Here is an 18,035-nt window from a genome sequence, read left to right on the forward strand (position 1 = left end):
TTAATTTCATAGACAAATATTTAGCCAGGCATGGTGGCACATGCCTGTAATCCCAATGGCTCAAGAGGCTGAGGCAGGAGGATTGCAAGTTGGAAGCCAGCCTCAGCCACTTAGTGAGGCTCTAAACAACATAGAAGACCCTGTACAAAATAAAAAAGTGTTGGAGATGTGGCTCAGTAGTTAAGCACCAATGGGTTCAATCCCCAGTATTTAAAAAAAAGAAAAATATTGTATATGAGACAGAGTAAATAAACAGAATATCGATAAAAATAAATGCCTAAATTAGCATATAACATAATGATACCTCAAATATTCAAGACCAAATAAGTCAACTAATTTGTACCAGATGCAAGACAGAGATAGATAATAAGTAGCTACAAAAAAAATAAACAAACATAAATGCTTTCTAAAATAACATTCATCATCAAGAAAAATAAAATCTTTAAATGCATGTTGCATCTTGGCAAATGGTACTTGTTTCACCCAAAGGGTATAGCCACTACCACCCAACCAAAAGTGAAGAAATATAGAGAGGGTCTACAGAACCCATTACAAGGTGAGTCACCATAGGCTTTGCAAGCTAATTTTAAAATAACATTTTAAGTATGCTACTTAGAGCTCAGTAGTTTGTTATAAGAGAAGGCAATAGAAGAAGCTAAAGTAAAATGTTATAGGAACTCAAAAGGTCAAGGTATACTTCCTACCACTTTTCACAAAAACAATATTGGACTTGGAAGAACAATGGGAAGAGAATTACTGGACCTAGCCTCTTGCAGTTGCTATGATTAGACTATTGATCAGGGACTAATGCTGACCTGAAAAAGAGAGTAACCAGTATCCAGAATGACTCATATGAATGTGCTTTGTAAAGAGAAAAACTTCACTTGTTTCTTTTTTTATCCTATATGTGTTTTCCATATAGAATGGACTTACGTTTTCTTGGATTGTCTGTTATTTACTGGACCAGAAGAATAACTCTCAAATACATTTAAGATTCAGTTCATAGATCTAACTTTTAAACACAAAGATTATTTTTCTCAACAATGGAAACACATATTTTTTGGATATATTTGGACCAATGATTTTTTTCAGATTTGATATTTTTAGACCAATTTTGTGTTCATGACAAAACTGAGAGGAAAGTACAGAGATTTTGGTTTGAAATGATATAAAAGCCTTCAAGCAAAATGAGCTGTTGCTTTGTTAATTTTAATTTTCCAGGTTCTGTATTATAATTTTTCAATGAATACTTCTAAAGAGTATCTTTAATATATTAGGTAAGTATACAAGTATATTTAATACATGAACTAAGTACTGAACACACAATGGAAAACTAGACAAACATTTCTATGACTTCATAGAAGACAATCCAGAAAAGACATTCATTGAATAAATAATTTCAAAAAAAACCCTGTAATTTTAAATTATTAGAAGTGCTATGGCCAATGCACAGTGGAACACATTTGTAATTCCAGCTACCCAGGAGGCTGAGGCAGAAAGATAGCAAGTTTGAAGCCAGCCTCAGCAACTTAGTGTGACCCTACATGAAGAGGACTGGAGATATAGCTCAGTGGCAGAGCACCCTGGGTTCCATTCCCAGGACAAAAAAAAAAAAAAAAAAAGGTGTTATGAAAGGAAAATGCACATGACACATGATTCCAATAATGTATAACAAACAAGAATACCTATCTCCTCTGGAGGCTCAGAAAAAGATCCCCTAAAAAAATAAAATTTGATTCAAGACCTAAAGGATGTTGATCAGAGTTCCAGTCAGAGGAAGCAGCACTTTTTCAGTTCCAGATGAGTCCTGGCATTTTTCTTCTAAACTTTTAAATTTTGTGTAGTTCCATTCCTCATCCTTCTCCCTATGATCACAGGAGCTATTTACCAAGCTCATATTACATGGAAGATACCATTCTGAGCAACTGACAAAAATTAATTCAACTAGTTCACATAGTAAATATCTAGGGTAGGTTCTTTCTCATTCTGCAGATAAGGAATCCCTGAGGTACAGCCATGATAAGTTACTGGATCTATACTACACAGCTACTGGCAATCAATTGTATAGAAGCCACATGTGCCAAACTAAATTAGTACACTATTGGGCAAAGAATTCCAAGTCTCCTATATCTTAAGCTGTTATCTATCATTTCAAACTACAAAAAAAGATAATGTATAATTTCTCCAGTTTTCAGTAATCAGGAATAAAAAAAATTAATCAATATTGCCTGAAGTAAAGCATTTCAGAAACAAGAGGTATGTTTTTAGATAACTAACACATTCTTACAAAAAGTTATTCAGCCAGAATATGAAATTAAAACTAAGCAAGAGGAAACTATTATAATTTATTTAGTTCTTTCTATACCTTCCAAGGTAATGGAAGAGGATTCTTATAATTCAAACTAGCAAATATTTTAAATGTATTGGCAAAACTAATATGTAGTAAATTGGCAATGATTCTGAATAAATTCCCCAAATCAATATTTTCTTTAGGTACATAACTTTTAAACATTAAAAAAAGTAACTTTTACATGCCTTAAACCTCATTTAAAACTACATTTAAATATTTTTAAAACTTTTGGTTGTGATCAAAAGTTTCATCTGTGAATTCATCATTGAAGATGATGTGGAAAACAGTAATTAAATGGGTGATTGATACAACTGAAGGTATGACTCATAGTTTGCTAAGGAAAATGATTTGGGGAAAAAGGCTCAGGAAGAAAAAAAGCAAATAATGGATTCTGGATGAGATGAAGACCTTTCCTGTCCAAGGGCTGTCACCAGTTCTTTATTACTTGAAGATTAAGGGAATAGCGAATAAAGCTGTCTGCCAGACAGCCAAAAATGTAAGAATAACATTGTCTCTTAGTGCATCTCACTTGAAAGTTTTCAAAAACCATATTCATAAAATTAAACTTTCTATAAAAAGTTACTAGAAAACCCATATTGAATCAGAGCAATGGAAATGTCAAAAAAAATTACATCTGTCACGAATTTGAACAGAATAAAACAGCACTGTAGGTCAAATTGTAGAATCATCTAATTTTACTTCACTGGGTTTTAGAAAACAAACAGATACAATAAAGAGTTCTCAGGAGATTTAGTAGGGTTTCTTTTTGTTGGTTTGGTTTTTGTTTGTTTGTTTGTTTGTTTGTTTTTCTACTAGCTAACACAAAATAAATATTTAGTTTTGCTACTAGGGTTCAGTAAATAGATACAATGTGTTTTGGTTTTTGAGATTTCAGAAGTGAAATTAAAGCTACAGATATGATAGTCCCCTACTCTCATGTGCGTTTGGATGTCTGCAAACTAACTCATATATTTGAACATACTTCTTAAAAATTCACACTTGTGGGGTTTGATTGCTATTTCTGCATTATCACTCTCTAAAGAAAATGAAGAGAATTTCATATGATAGTTGAATTCAACAGAACATTTTACCCAATTTTTAAATTTACATTTTATGTATATGTATTTTAGAGCCCCTACTATGTAAAAGCATTAAGCTAGACACTTTACACAAATAAACTCATTTAATAATGTGTGATGAGGCTGGGATTGTGGCTTAACCGTAGAGCGCTTGACTAGCACGGGCGGGACCCAGGTTTGATTCTCAGCACCACATAAAAATAAAAGCACTGTGTTGTGTCCATCTACAAAAAAAGAGATTCATATTCTCTCTCTCTCTCTCTCTCTCTCTCTCTCTCTCTCTCTCTCTCTCTCTCTCTCTAAAAAAAATGTGTGATCTATTGTTATGTATATACTTTGTGAGGTTAGAAAAAGAATACTTTGATGATGAAGCAAACCCACTTTCTGTCACTGATGACTTGTATATGAGCAACATCTAGTCAACCTAGTACATCTTACCTTATGTATATATTTTAGAACTTAGTTAATTAAAACTGCATGATCCAGGGCTGGGGTTGTGGCTCAGCTGTAGAGCACTCGCCTAGTACAAAGCATTGGGTTTGATCCTCAGCACCACATAAAAATAAGTAAGTAAAATAAAGGTATTGTGTCCACCTACAACTAAAAAAAATATTTTAAAAAACTGCATGAATGATGGTGGAATGAGTTAGACATCATTACCCTAAGTACATGTATGAAGACACAAATGGTGAAAATATTTTGTGTAAAATCAGTGACTTGAAACATTGTGCTCTATATGTGTAATATGAAACGAACTGCATTCTACCACCATGTATAACAAATTAGAATAAATAAATAATTTAATTTAAAAAAAACTGTATGATCCGACTCAAAGACTCAAAAACAGACAAAAACTTAAGGGCTCTGTGTGACTGTGTATTTTTGCACATGTATAGATTTGGAACAAATCAGTCCAGTTAAAGAATCTTTCCTCTTAATCTACACTAAACTTATATGTTCTCCTGTATGCTGGTAAAAAGAAGAAAGATGTGACTTTTAAAATGAAAAAACAAAAAGTGACATAGGAAAAAACAGCTTTTAGAATAAAGGATTCTATTTCTGAAGTTAGTACACTAAGAATATTGTCAGTATTAAGTTATAAGCAGATATTTAAAGAAAACTTGCTATGATAAATTTTTCATTTGTGAATGTACTTAATTATCAGAAAAGTTTACAGCTTTTTCTTTTTTTGGATATTCTATCATCTAATATTTTTGTTAGATAATAAAATAAAAACCTTATTAATCCTGCTAGCAATACTATAAGATAGGTAGGATGGTTAATTCTAACATCAACTTGCTTGGGACACAGTACCCGAAACTTTGAAGGTGATTTTGGAATGCAAGTAACATATAAATTGGTGGGTAGTCTTCACCCAAACAGTGAAAAGACTTAATAGACCAAAGACTGACCCACACTGGAATAAGATGGGATTCTACCAGCATACTGCCTTTGGACTCCAACTTTAACTCTACTTCCCTGTGTCTCCAGTGTCCCAGCCTAGCCCACAGATGAAGGAATCCACAATTACAAGAAACAATTCTTTAAAATCTCAACCTCAATCTTTTTCTCTCCCCTGACCACAAACACACAATTAGTCATCCCTTATCTGTAGTGTCATTTTGTACAATTTGAGTTGACCATGGTAACCTCTGATTTCTTTCAGAAATAAACAACCACTGTGGTAATACATGCCTGCTAATTCCAGCCACTCGGGAGGCTGAGGCAGGAAGACTGCAAGTTTGAGGCCAGCCTCAGCAATTTAGCAAGACCCTGTGTCAAGATGATAAACAATAAAAAGAATTGGGTATATAGCTCAGTGATAAAGCACTCCTGGGTTAAATCCCGAGTATCAAAAACAAAGAAAAAAAAAGAAACTATTCATAAATTTTAAGGTGTGCAGCAATCCAAATAGTGTGATGAAAATTTCACAGCATTCCACCACCATTCTACTGTGTCTGCTCCAGACATGACTCACCTGGTTGTCCAGTGTATCTACGCTGTGTACACTCACCCTCTGTTGACTTTGGTGATTTGATCAATTGTCACCATGTTGCATTGGTATATTTATTCAAGTAAACCTTGTTAAACTTAATAATAGCAACCAGAGTACTGATAATTTAGATATGCCAAAGAAAAGCCATAAGGTGCTTCCTTTAAGCAAAAAGGTAAAATGTTCCCAACTTAATAAGAAGTAAAAAAAAAAAAAAAAATCAATTGCTGAGGTGAAATATAATATGTATAAAATTCGGTAGTATCCATCATTGAGGTATTCACTGGGGATTGTGGAATGTGTCCTCTGTGGATAAAAGGGAACTACTGTCTATGTAAAAACTAACACAACACACACACACACACACACACACACACACACACACACACACACCTCTGTGGTTTGCACTCCAAGGGTTTATATTATGGAAGTGTGGTCCCCAGTGTGGCAATGTTGAAAGGTGGTTCAACTTTTAAGAGGTGGGGCAGAGAAAATATAAGTCGTTAAGGGCACTGCTCTCATAAGGAATAGATGCATTTTGTCCAAAAAGATTGCAATAAAAAGAACAAGAATGGCCTTTCCTCATGCTCTACCTTTCTGTCTCTCAAGGTGATCTTTCCCTCCCACATGTGTTTCCCCCACAACGCCATTACCATGCTGCCAAATATCCAATGGAGACCTCATGAGAGACAGTGCCATCCTATTTGCACTTTCAGCCCCCAAAACTGTGAGATATATTAATCTCTTATTGATAAGAGATACCAGCCCCTGGGTATTTTGTTATAGTAGTAGAAAATGGAGTAGCACACATGCATGCAAACATGCAAATACATACACACACACACACACACACACACACACACACACACACACTCACTCACACTCTCTCTCGACTGGTTTTGTCTCTCTGAAGATCCCCGACTAATACAAGAGGCATCGGGGAAAACTAAGGTTAAGAAAACCAGTTTGTGCCAACATTCCTTTTAAACTATGATCTGACAAAAAATTTTAAAAAATCAATTCTGGGAAATTATCTGGTGGATCCTCAAAGAATTAAGCATGGAAAAATTTTGACCCTACACATATACTGAAGAGAATTAAAAAGATATGTCCACACGAAATCTTGTACACAAATGCTTGTAACAATCACATTCACAACAGTTACCAACTGGTAAAAAATATCAATGCCCATCAACTGATAAATGAATAATGAAAATAAGACATATCCATTCAATGGAATGTTCAGCCATAAAAAAAAAGTAGGGCTGAGATGTAGTCCAGTGGTAGAGATGTTGCCTAGTATGTACAAGACTTTGTATTTGATAATTAGCACCAGCCCCTTCCCCCCCTCGAAAAAACAAAAGGAGGAACAAAGTACATAATCCTATAAAAGGGGCAAAATGTCCTTCAAAATCTGAGTAAAAGAGGGCAAATACAAAAGGCCAAATATTATATGAATCCATTTCTATAAAATGTCAGAATAAGCAAATCCATGAAGACAAAAAATAGACTAATGGTTGTCAAGGATGGGGATGGAATGTCAATGAGTATGAGGTTTCCTACTGGAGTGATGAGAGTCTTCCTGAATTAGATAGTAATGACGACGATACAGCCTCATATGAATATACTATAAACCACTGAATTATACACTTTAAAATGACCAGTATTACAACTGGTGGAATTATCTCAATAAAAAAAAAAAAAAAAGGTTAAGAAATCTACTCACCTGCCCTTTTTCTGGTGCCAAGCAATGAACAACTTCATCCACCATTACTGGAATATGTAATTTGGCCATGGCTTCAGAATCTATATCTTGAGATCTCTGTAACTCCTGATCTCCAGTTAGATCTGTTTGCTCCTGGGTTTCATTTTCATTATATCTTTCTGCTGTAGTATGAATTTTTTTTGGCCAAACACCTAAATTATGTATGCCAGATTTCAACCAGCATGGAAAATATTCTCTAAATATTCTACAAAAATATGGGTATCGAAGCATTCTGTAGTTCAACAAGTCTAGAAAAGAAATTTAAAATGATAATTGTTGGATTTTTAAGAAGAATGTTATACTTATGGAAAAGCAAATTAATATGAACTATTTAATATACCAAAAAAAAGTAAGAGTCATTATGTGAATAAGGTGACTAACCTCCTTATATGAAACAAGGACTCTAAGAGAATGCAGAATCATAATTCAAATATAATTTTTAATGTTGCCTGATAACTTCTAAGACCATTAGCGTTTTAACCATGAGGATATGAAAAGTGCTTATTCAGTAATCATTTTTCACGTTTTTTAATTTTAATTGGTTCTAAAGAGTAGATTTGATGAGTCAAAATTATTTATGGATGACTGAGGGATTATGACTATTCTAGTTTATGTTAAGGTGATCTTTTATTTCAAGATCTTTTATTTGTTTTTTTCCATATTGTTAAATTTTCATGTTTAATTTACCTTTGTAGGAGTGACTATCCCTGAAAAAAGGCCAGACATGTAAATCAAAAAAAAGATGATCAGCCTCTGAAAATACTGCGTATTTCTCTTGGACAATCTCTGAAGAAATTATCTCACCACAGCTTGTATCAGTGGAGTATATAGATCCATTTAAACTACAACTAAACTCAATTGAACACATTTTGGCATTTCATAGCCCCCTTTTTTTGTATGTTTGGTTTTTTTGATACTTGGGATTGAACCCAGGGCCTACTCATGCTAAGCATACATACTCTACCTCTATGCTTCAGCCCTAAACCCCCACATTCTAATTGTCCTTGTGCCCCAAAATCAAGTAAATAATTGACACATTTCTTGAATTTCTTATATGTGTTCTATTTTCTTCTGCAATTTTCATTCTTTTAAATGCAGAGGGGGGAAATGTTATTTGTGTGAACATTAACAGAAGACCTTTTGAAAACACTGTTTTATGCAACAGGCTTCAATTGATGTTTTTAATACAACCATAATAAATATCTAGTTAATCATACTCTTCTTTCCTTATAGATTGAGTGATTTAAGAATAAGACCTATACCCTTGTATCCATAGAAATCTGGTGTACACTATGTACTTAAGAAGTATTCCTAGGGAAAAAAAAATGATTGGATAGATAAATTCCAGACTCTACAGAATAAACATTTTTATCTATCCTAGCTTTAGGAAATTTCACCTGATTGACTCCACCAAAAAACATATGGTCTCAAAATTACACTTAAATATATCTTACTTTCCTTTTGCAATAGAAAATGAAGAATTAATCACATGTATTAACTAAAACCATGGAACACAAATATCTGACATTATACATATGTAACATGAATGAGATGTTACCTTAAAGTCAATTTTTTTATCATCCCCAGAATTATGTGGTAATGTGACATAGAAAAAAAATGTAGCCACAAAAAGATAAATTACAAATGAGATTTTTAAATAAATTTCTGGATATTACCCATCAACAAACTGGCCAAATTGTTAATTATGTATACAAAGCAATTCTAACTACTCTTTAACTTACTGTATCTAAAACTTTTCAAAATAATACCTAACATTTATTTAGCACTACGAACTACTTACTTTAATAACACTACATGATCTAACTCATTTAATTCTTCATATAACTCTTGGAGTTATATATTATTCGTCCCATTTTACAGATGAGGAAAATGGAGAAGCTAAATAATTTGTCAAAGTTCACATAGCTAGAGAGATATAATATAGGCAGTCTATCCCCAGAGTCTAAAGTCTTAATCCCCATGCCATAAATTTCACCCACAGGAACTATTTAATGCACTCATGTAATTTAATGATACTTTATGTTGACTATGTATGTGTAGCATCTCATGAATTCAATTTTCTTGTTTCAGATGGAAATAAGAATGGGGTAGCTAATAGAAAACATATTGCAATAGGCCTAAACAGTGGAATCTGGAAGATTTAACAGAATTACACTCTATGTCCTGATTTTGAAAATTGTTTTTAAAGGAAGCATCATTTCTAACATAGGAATCTGAACTATGTGGGGAAAAACAAGTACAAGAACAGATTTTTTAAAAATGCTATAGCCAGCATATGATTCTTTTCTACTGTATTCAGTTCCTATATATTTATTCATTGTTCAAGGCACAAAGCCTTAAAATTTAACCATGAATTGATTACCTACTAACTTGGTCAACATGGAGAAAGGGCTACCAATGACTCATTTTCCTCTTTGGTTGCTTCCTAGAATACTTTCTTTTAAATGTAAGAGGGAAAGCTGTAAGGGGAGTTCATTTTCTGTAACAGTATCCTACTAGACTATCCAGAGTCCTCCTGTGTTCGATTAAGAACCCACCACTTTAAATCATTTAAGATTGTTTTAAGTTTCCTGTGGTCAGAGAACCAAGCCCAATCAGTAAACCTAGACCCAGGAGCAAACTGTATGATGTCCAAAGCAAATTCATTGAACTTTTCTCTACAGCAAACTTCAGTTTAGTAATTAAGGACACAAAATTGGCGAGGTGAGTCTTTTAATTGTGGGAACAAAAAATAAATAAATAAGTGATGCCTGTAAAGACTACTTCCTCGCGGTGCTAACAATTACCATCATTAATCAGTTTTCCTCTGCACAGAAATCCTGTTTCAAAAGGCAATGCTTAATGCAAAAAAAAACGCGATTTGGAGGGTGGCACCCGAACGCTGAGAAAGTGAAAGAGGTTCTAAAGAAATGGAAGAATACACCCTTTTGCCCAAGAATTACTCTGACAAGAGAAAATTGCTGGGAAAACCCAGGAGGAACGCGTGCTGAGGAGGGGCGTGGATTCTGTGCCCAGGCGAATCAAGCGACCTCCTAGGAGTTCCCCTAAGGCACAGTGCTTTCCAAAAGAGCACGGGTAACTCGGCCACCTTCTCCTCACCTGAGGCACGAAGATTTCTCAGTCGGCCTCTAACTTGGGCCAGTGACGACCACTATGGTGCCGGAGAACCTGAGAGGGCTACACGTCTAGTTCCCAGCCCTGGGGGAATCTTGCAAGAACGGACAAATTGAGCCCAGGTCCGCCCCAGCAACAGAGGACCATCCGCCTTTCGTTCCGTTGCTTCCAGCCCCAGCTGTGAAAGAGTCTTGCAGGCGCTGAAGTTTCCAAAGGACCTTCCTGGGGGGAATAAATAAGACCTCACCATTGCCATGTTTAAATTCGCTTTTACATCTTTTTTTTAAATGTCTGAGGCAACCTTAAATCTAACTTTCCATTTTCTCCTTTACTCTTTGATTTACTATGAAAATAAATTAGTGGTCCAATAACATGACTGTAAATTATAAAGTACTCCAATTTCTAACAAAATGTGGGAACTTATGTTTCCTTAGCTCTACACGGTTGGAAAGTTTGGATTCTATTTTCCTTCATTTCATTACAAAATACCCATTTTTTTCCCTATGTTATACCTCCTTAATATCTTGCCAAACTTAAGACTAGCCAGCTGGCACAGTATGGCATTGATTGTAATGTCAAAATCAGTCTGCTTTAATCAAATATAAAATTCCTCAAGAATACAGTCTACGTCTCAACACTGCTATATGGCAAGTGTAGCTGAACTGAAGTTAAATGAAAAATAAATACTGGAATGAGGTGTGGAAACAGCTGTAAAACTGATAAGCCAACACAATGTGCATGTCAAAACTGATGAAATTTAAAAATACTTACATTTACTTTTCACCAAAAATAAATGCAATTTTATAAGAATATGGTAAGAAATGCATATTTTCAGATTAGGATATCATCTTACTGTTACTTAACCTAAAAAGTATTTCAGCAACAAATGATTATGAGTTGGCTTGTTTGTAGAATTCAAGTATTTTACTTTATGGGTATTCTGAAACTTTTGTTTTCTCTTGGTAAAATGAAAGTAATCATATATACATTGCATGGGCTGTTTTTATAATTAAATGAGATAAGAAAATACATAAAGTGACTAATAAAATACTTGAAATGTCAAAGGTAAAGTACCATACAATAAGGACATATTTAAAATAAAATAAAAAGGTTTCTCAATTTTATTGCCAAACCCAGCTTCAAATAACTTCCATTAGCTAAAATGCATATAATAGTGAGAAATAAATAGTAGCTTTATTGATGACCTACCCAGTGTTCAGAGACAATCATATAACATGCATCACATATAATACACAATGCCTCTGATTTTCTTCAGCCTACTGAAGAACCATAGGGTCCGTAATCTGTTGAGATTCCCATACATTGCTTCACTATAATTGTCTGCATTGTCGAATCCTATTTATATATAGTGAATTTGGATCACTAGAATATGAACTCCAAGAAGGTAGGGATTTTGACCCTACTGTGTACTACTGTGTCCCTAAAATCTACAATCAATATTTGCTTAAAGGATACAATAACAGTAATATGAAGAACAATAAAATTCAAATGACTCAGTAACTGAGGGCTTGCCTAGCATGCATGAGGCTCGGCTCGGGGTTCAATCCCCAGCACTGCAAAAATACAATAAAATTAAAATTTAAATATCTTTACAAAGGAAGACGAGTTATCTTAGCAAAAATATTTCTCATTCTTTTCCAAGTACTTTTTGTCTTTTTCAAGTGTACATTCTGAAATAATACCTACAATCTTAAGACTTAAAAATTATCACTTCATCCAATAACAAACTAAGCCAATAGCTTTAAATAAATTTATTTCGTAATGTCATCCTTAAAAGAATGTAAAAAGCAAGCAAACATCAAATAGCTTCAACCAGGTAGTAGGCCCGGGAGTACTGAGAAATGAAGCCATGGCCCTCTAAACATGGGACCTGGATTTCTAATTAATTCGGGGGGAAAAGGCCCCCAGAGGCATGAATGAGCCCTGCCTCACTAATCAGAGAGGGAAAAGAAGAAAATAAATATCCAAAACCCATTAATCCACACCCAACAGGTTCCGCCTCTCCACTTAGCAGAGGGCACACGCCAACCCCTGCCGGTAAAATGTCTCACTCACACCCTGAACTCTGAGACCGGGCCCTGCTCCTGCTGATCTGTTGGCCGAGTGAAGATCCCAGGTGGCTGTCTCCCACCTGCACCTCCGGTCTAGCCCCGCCCACCTCGGCCACCGCCTCCGGAAACCGCCCCGCGCGTTGCCACCGCGACGCACAGAAAAGCCGCTTCCACCCCGCCGCGCCTCTGAGCCTCCTGGCGCCAAGAGGCAGCGTGCCGTGGCAACGTCAGACGTAGTGACGTCACGTGGACGGCAGCCAATGAAAAGAGCCGCTGAAGGAGCTGGCTTGGTTTTGAATCTTGTGGTGGAGTTTGAAGCGCCAGGAGGCGGACATTGAAGTGAAATAGTCGCGGTAAACTCTTCCGGGCCTGAGGTGAGTAAGAAGTACTAGAGGAGAAAACTGTGACCCCTCTGACGCTGATTTTGATAATCTGTCTTACTGGGAGCGGGTGTCCGGCCGCCGCCTCAGGTCTAGAGGATCAGATGGTCTTGTTGACAAACAGAAGCGTTAAGGGGGTGGGGGTGGGGGAGTGCCAGTCCCTGGGGAGAAAGTGAAAGCCGGAAAGAACTCCAGTACTAACCGAGAGCATGGGTTAGCCTGACTTCTCTGCAGGAAGGGCAGCGATCTTCTGCCTTCAGTTTTGACAGGAAGTTTTCTAGGGTATCTTGGCTTCATTCCCAGACTTTGGCATAGGACTCTAACTGTCCAGCACCTTGCAGTGTGAGGTTCCTGGACTCCAAATTTGGAGTGTTTTATTTCAGATGCAGATGTAAGTGTATCTCTGGGCTTAACTATCAAATGAGGATTTTTCGTTCATGACCGCATGAAGTTTTTGGCTGGCGAGGTTCAGCTATTAGCTTTGTGCTACTACTCCATTGGGAGCCAGCTCCTAGCCCCAGTCGTAGCTTCAAGGTAAAACTTGTCCTGACTACCTAACGGACTTTCAGAGTTACACTGGCAAAGTGCTCTGCAAATGAGAGTGCCTGTGAGCGCTGAGCATCAATCCTATGGTTTCTCCTTTAGCTAATTCAAGACTTCAGGAGTTAATTAACCCCTTTGTTACAAAGAAACCCAAACAGGCTGCTGCACTTTAACTTGAACTACTCTTGTGAAAAAGAAATGATCTGATGAGAACTAATTTTGTTCCATAGTTTACAACTTAAACTATGGAATAATTGGGTAAAAAGTGTTAAATACTCAACAGGTTCTAGCTGTTGGTGTCATTTCATTGCAGACAGCCTGTGAGTTTGGTTTTGGGAGGTTTTCATGAATTTTGGAGCTATAGGATATGAAGTTCAAAGACTAGATTGTTACTGAGTTTATATTATTTTGTCCGTTTCAGTAGAAAAGAGTATCTGCTTTTAACAGTGATCAATCTCTTGTGTTATTGAAAAGTATTTACAAGCACATAAAATTTTCATTTTAAAATTACATCTTGTCCTACTATTGATATACCTCAAATCAATAAAATGGATTTTCTCCTGTTAACTCTGACAACTAAAATTTTTTTTTAAAGCCCATCTGTCAGTGATGCCCTTCCCTTCACTAGAATTTTTCATTCTTTCCTGATTGATGCATCAGTTAGTGGGAGTTAATGAAGTTAGTGGAAACAGTGGCTCTAATAATAAGATTATTCAAAGAGTAGGTCAAGTTAAACACTATAAATGAGGATAGTTCCCAGTCCTAAGAAATTCTTGTCAAATCGGAATAGAATTCAAATTTGAGTTGACTGATTTTTTTCTTAGAAACACATGACCTTAACAAACAAAAGATCAGTATCTGTCTTCAAATTTAATAACAAGTTGTGAATAACATAATTCACATATGTCTATTTTGGTGCCATTGTTTGGAAGCTTTCTCTTCAGATTCTAGTAGAGCACAGTTGTAAAAACATGGCCTTTGGATTTGAATCCACTTAATGGCTCCCCACTGACTAGCTATATCATTTGAGAAAATTACTTATCCCAAGACTGTCCCTGTGTTTGTAAAATAGTAATAGAACCTACCTTATATGATTATTATAAGAATTGAAGGAGATGATGAATATCAAATGTTTACCATAACACCTGACACATAGAGTAAACTCAGATGATAATCATCATTGCTCATTATCACTAGTTATCACGATACAGACTTAATCCAAGCTTTTTTAATAACATGTTTCCTGAGAGTTGCTACTGTGTGATGTGGGCAGGCACAGCAAAATCATCATCAGTTATGTTTCAACATGCATTTGAGAACTCTTTTACTAAGACTTGAGATCTTCTAATGTAGGCAACTAGAGTACAACTAGGAGTTGAGGGACGAAGGAAATGAAGAGATATTGATCCAGATGTACAAACTTTAAGTTATAAAATAAACTATTTCATGGGATCTAATGTACACCATGGGTAGTGATAGATCTATTATTTCGTGGTAATCATTATACAATGAATATCAAATCTTTACATTGTATACCTTGAATATATACAATCTTTATTATCAATTATATCTTTTTTAAAGTAAGCAAATATGTATATATTTTTAATTTCTATGGGAAAATCTCTGAGGATCTCTGCTCTGAACGGATTACATTGCTTTTTGAATTGTGTGTATATTTTATGTAGTTAGTCGATTAATTCATTTGTTTGTCATTCATTTGAGAACTTACTGTACCAGACTCTCTACAAAAGACTAGGGATATCAAGTAAAAACAGTTACATTAGCTGTTATTTCTTATTATTCTCTTGTACCCTTTTCTAGTCATATGCAATAGCCATAAAATTTTGGAGCTAGGAAAGGACCTTAGATGTATAATCTAACCTTTTTGTTTTATATATTAGCATCTCAAGTTCCTTCATTAGTCTTTATACCATACTTTCCCTAGACATGATAACTATCCTTCTATTAAAATTGACAGTGAACCAGGTATAGCACACATATGTAATCCCAGCAACTCGGAAGAATGGGGAAGAAGTATCACAAGCTTGAGATTGACCTCGGGAATTTAATGAAATCCTGTCTCAAAATAAAAGAGACTGTAGATATAGCTTAAGAGTAAAGTGCCCCTGGGTTCAATCCCCAATACCAATGAATAAAATGGGATTGAAGATATTTATCCTTTATATTGTAGTCCTACCAATGAAATCCTACCAGTTTGCTCTTTTGATTCTACTTAAAAAATAGCACTTAGGAGTAGATACGACAAAATAAATCAGAGACTGCAATACTATTTTTATAACATTTGTCTGAATATCATTTGTAAATCACCAGATTATTGTATGGATAATATTTAGGCTTTTTTTTTTTTACTGCTTCATATTAAACATACTCAAGGAATTTACTCTCTGCACTGATTCAGAATCAACTAAATGTCCATCTCTTTTAGTCAACCATGTTACAAAGAAAGCAAGCATCATGTTTTAATGTAGGACCCATCTCATTACTCCCTGAAGATATATATCTAAACTTTTCAAATTATTATTATCACTATTATTATTATTATTATTTTGAAACTGGTCTCCTTATGTTTCCCAGGTTAGCCTCCAAATCTTGTGCTCAAGAGAGCTAACTGCATCAGCCTCCCCATTAGCTGGAACTATAGGCACATGCCACAGTACTAGGCTTTAATTTTTTACTTTTTTGATGATTCTGTTGACTTTAGGCATCATTATTAAGAAAATTGAGGCTGCAGTTGTAGCCCAGTGATAGAGTACATGCTTAGTATGTGAGTTCCCTGTTCAATCCTAGCACCAAAAAAAAAAGTTATGCTTGCTGACTTTTTTCTTAGAAACACTTGACCTTAACAAACAAAAGATCAGTATCTGTCTTCAAATTTAATAACAAGTTGTGAAACAAAGTTAGGTTTAACATTATACTTCTTAAACTCATTTATGTGGTTGTCCTGAAATACCTATTACCTTATAAAATGCCTTAGATAATTCTCAGTTAACCTCAAACTCAAATCTAAACTCTTAAGCCTTAGATTCCAGATTCTAAAACTGGCCCCACCCTTATCCAGTTTTGTTCTTTTAATGCAGTCCTCTCCCTTCTACAGCACTCTCCAGCTGCAGTAAAAGAAAACAGAGATTCCCTTGAACATTTCGTTAGAAGTCTACTCACACATTCTATCTCAGACCCTAGAAAAATGCCTAGCACATACCTGTCGATAAATATTTACTAAATGCAAAACTAGTTTTCCTTCCTGAAATGTGTTTATCTGGCTAATAACTATCCATCCTTCAGCTCTCAGTTCCAGTCACATTCTCCAGGAAGATTTCTAACTATACTTATCCCCCATTGTAGGCTTTTATAGCACTTGTCAACACTTCACGTTTGTGTCAGTCCTATATTAATATGTTTCCCTTACTACACTGTGAATTTAAAAAATAGCAATAGTAACAAACACTTGTAGCAAATTCTTGTGCCTAGAATTATGCTAAATGTTTAATCCTTATCTAGTTCTTACCACAAATCTATGAGGAAATAGGTACTATTATTAGACCCACTTTACAGATGAGGAAACTGAGCCACAAGGAAGTTTAATAACCTGCCATTGTCATAGCCAGTAAGTAATAAAGCTAGGTTTTAACCAAAGATGTTTGGGCCTAACATCTAATAGTTAAACTCTTTAAAAAATTAATTGGCAAGGTTGTCTCACCTTCTAATCTTGCAATTCTAAAGCTTTGTTTTGAAATAATCACATATTTGATGTCCTTTTAGCCTATTTTTGTGTATTTTATCAAAAGTGTGTCTGTTAAAGCCAAAACATTGTTGAATATTTCAGAAATGTTTTGGCAATATATATATATATGGAGAGATAGTTTTGGGTATCACAAAGAATGCAAGAGACTACTAGCCAGTAATGGGCAGGGAACAGAAATACTAAACATTCTCTAATACATGGAACAGTTCTAAAGAAAGAATCATCCTACCCAAAATGCTGTTCATGTAACCACACTGGGAAACGTTAAAGGATGAACTCACTATGGGAAGAAGAGGCAGAAGTAGGGATAGGTAGAGAAGAAAAATTGATATTTAGTACATACTTTAATTCACTTAGTATTTATTGTCTTTTTTAGCATTCACAAAAAATCCTATGAAGTAGTATTATCTCTTATATTCAAGGTAACCTGAGACTTAGGGTACTAACTTATACAAGGTCATGAGAAGTAAGTATAGGTTCTTTGCAGAACTTGGCTAGACAGAACCTCAAGGATGGAGACCAGAGTAGTGATTCACCTGGGACATGACTTTAGCATCAAAGTGATCTACTCTTCCTCTTCAGCATTCTATTTTTGGATAAAAACAGAGTCCTGAAAAGACAGAACTGAGTCTAGCATCTGCCGCTTTTAGATTACTTTGGCCTTAGAATTTTGTCCAAAACTATATGGTTTGTGACATATTTTAGTTTTAATAGTGCTGTCATTTCTCCCATTTAAAAACAATAAACTAAATATACTTTTACTCCTCCTCCCTTTTTATCTACACCATTTCTCTTCTCACTTTTAGAATACTACTTCCTACTATTTTCCCATTCCGATTTTTGATTATTCCACTTGCCCAGAGCTGCTCTCCACATTGGCCTCTGTGTTACTAAATCCCATGGTTAACTCTGAGTAAATACTTGACCCATTACATGTATTTAACACAATTGATCA

General features: G+C 35.2%; 2 protein-coding genes across 7 annotated transcripts in view; one reads left to right on the forward strand and one right to left on the reverse strand.

The window, feature by feature from the left end:
• Positions 1-12,634, reverse strand: part of Mettl15 (methyltransferase 15, mitochondrial 12S rRNA N4-cytidine) — a 225,760-nt gene extending 213,126 nt beyond the window's left edge. Inside the window, exons 1-3 of one of the 4 annotated variants that reach the window (XM_021727839.3) lie at positions 12,502-12,634; positions 10,308-10,544; positions 7,149-7,435 (exon numbers count right to left, since the gene is read on the reverse strand). In XM_021727839.3, coding sequence (XP_021583514.1) covers positions 7,149-7,418 — 270 coding nt within the window. In that variant the 5' untranslated portion in view covers positions 7,419-7,435; positions 10,308-10,544; positions 12,502-12,634. Of the gene's footprint in view, positions 1-7,148; positions 7,436-10,307; positions 10,545-12,398 lie in introns of all 4 variants that reach the window. The other 3 variants (XM_078046305.1, XM_005327461.5, XM_040284581.2) reach the window with 3 other exon arrangements.
• Positions 12,635-12,641: 7 nt separating this feature from the next.
• The window catches only part of Kif18a (kinesin family member 18A), a 69,612-nt gene continuing 64,218 nt past the window's right edge, over positions 12,642-18,035 (forward strand). Inside the window, exon 1 of one of the 3 annotated variants that reach the window (XM_078046304.1) lies at positions 12,642-12,768. The gene's annotated coding sequence lies outside the window, so the exon portion shown is untranslated. The remainder of the gene's footprint in view (positions 12,769-18,035) is intronic. The other 2 variants (XM_040284580.2, XM_005327462.4) reach the window with 2 other exon arrangements.

Source organism: Ictidomys tridecemlineatus, chromosome 4, assembly GCF_052094955.1.
Source record: "Ictidomys tridecemlineatus isolate mIctTri1 chromosome 4, mIctTri1.hap1, whole genome shotgun sequence".
NCBI classification, from domain to species: domain Eukaryota; kingdom Metazoa; phylum Chordata; class Mammalia; order Rodentia; family Sciuridae; genus Ictidomys; species Ictidomys tridecemlineatus.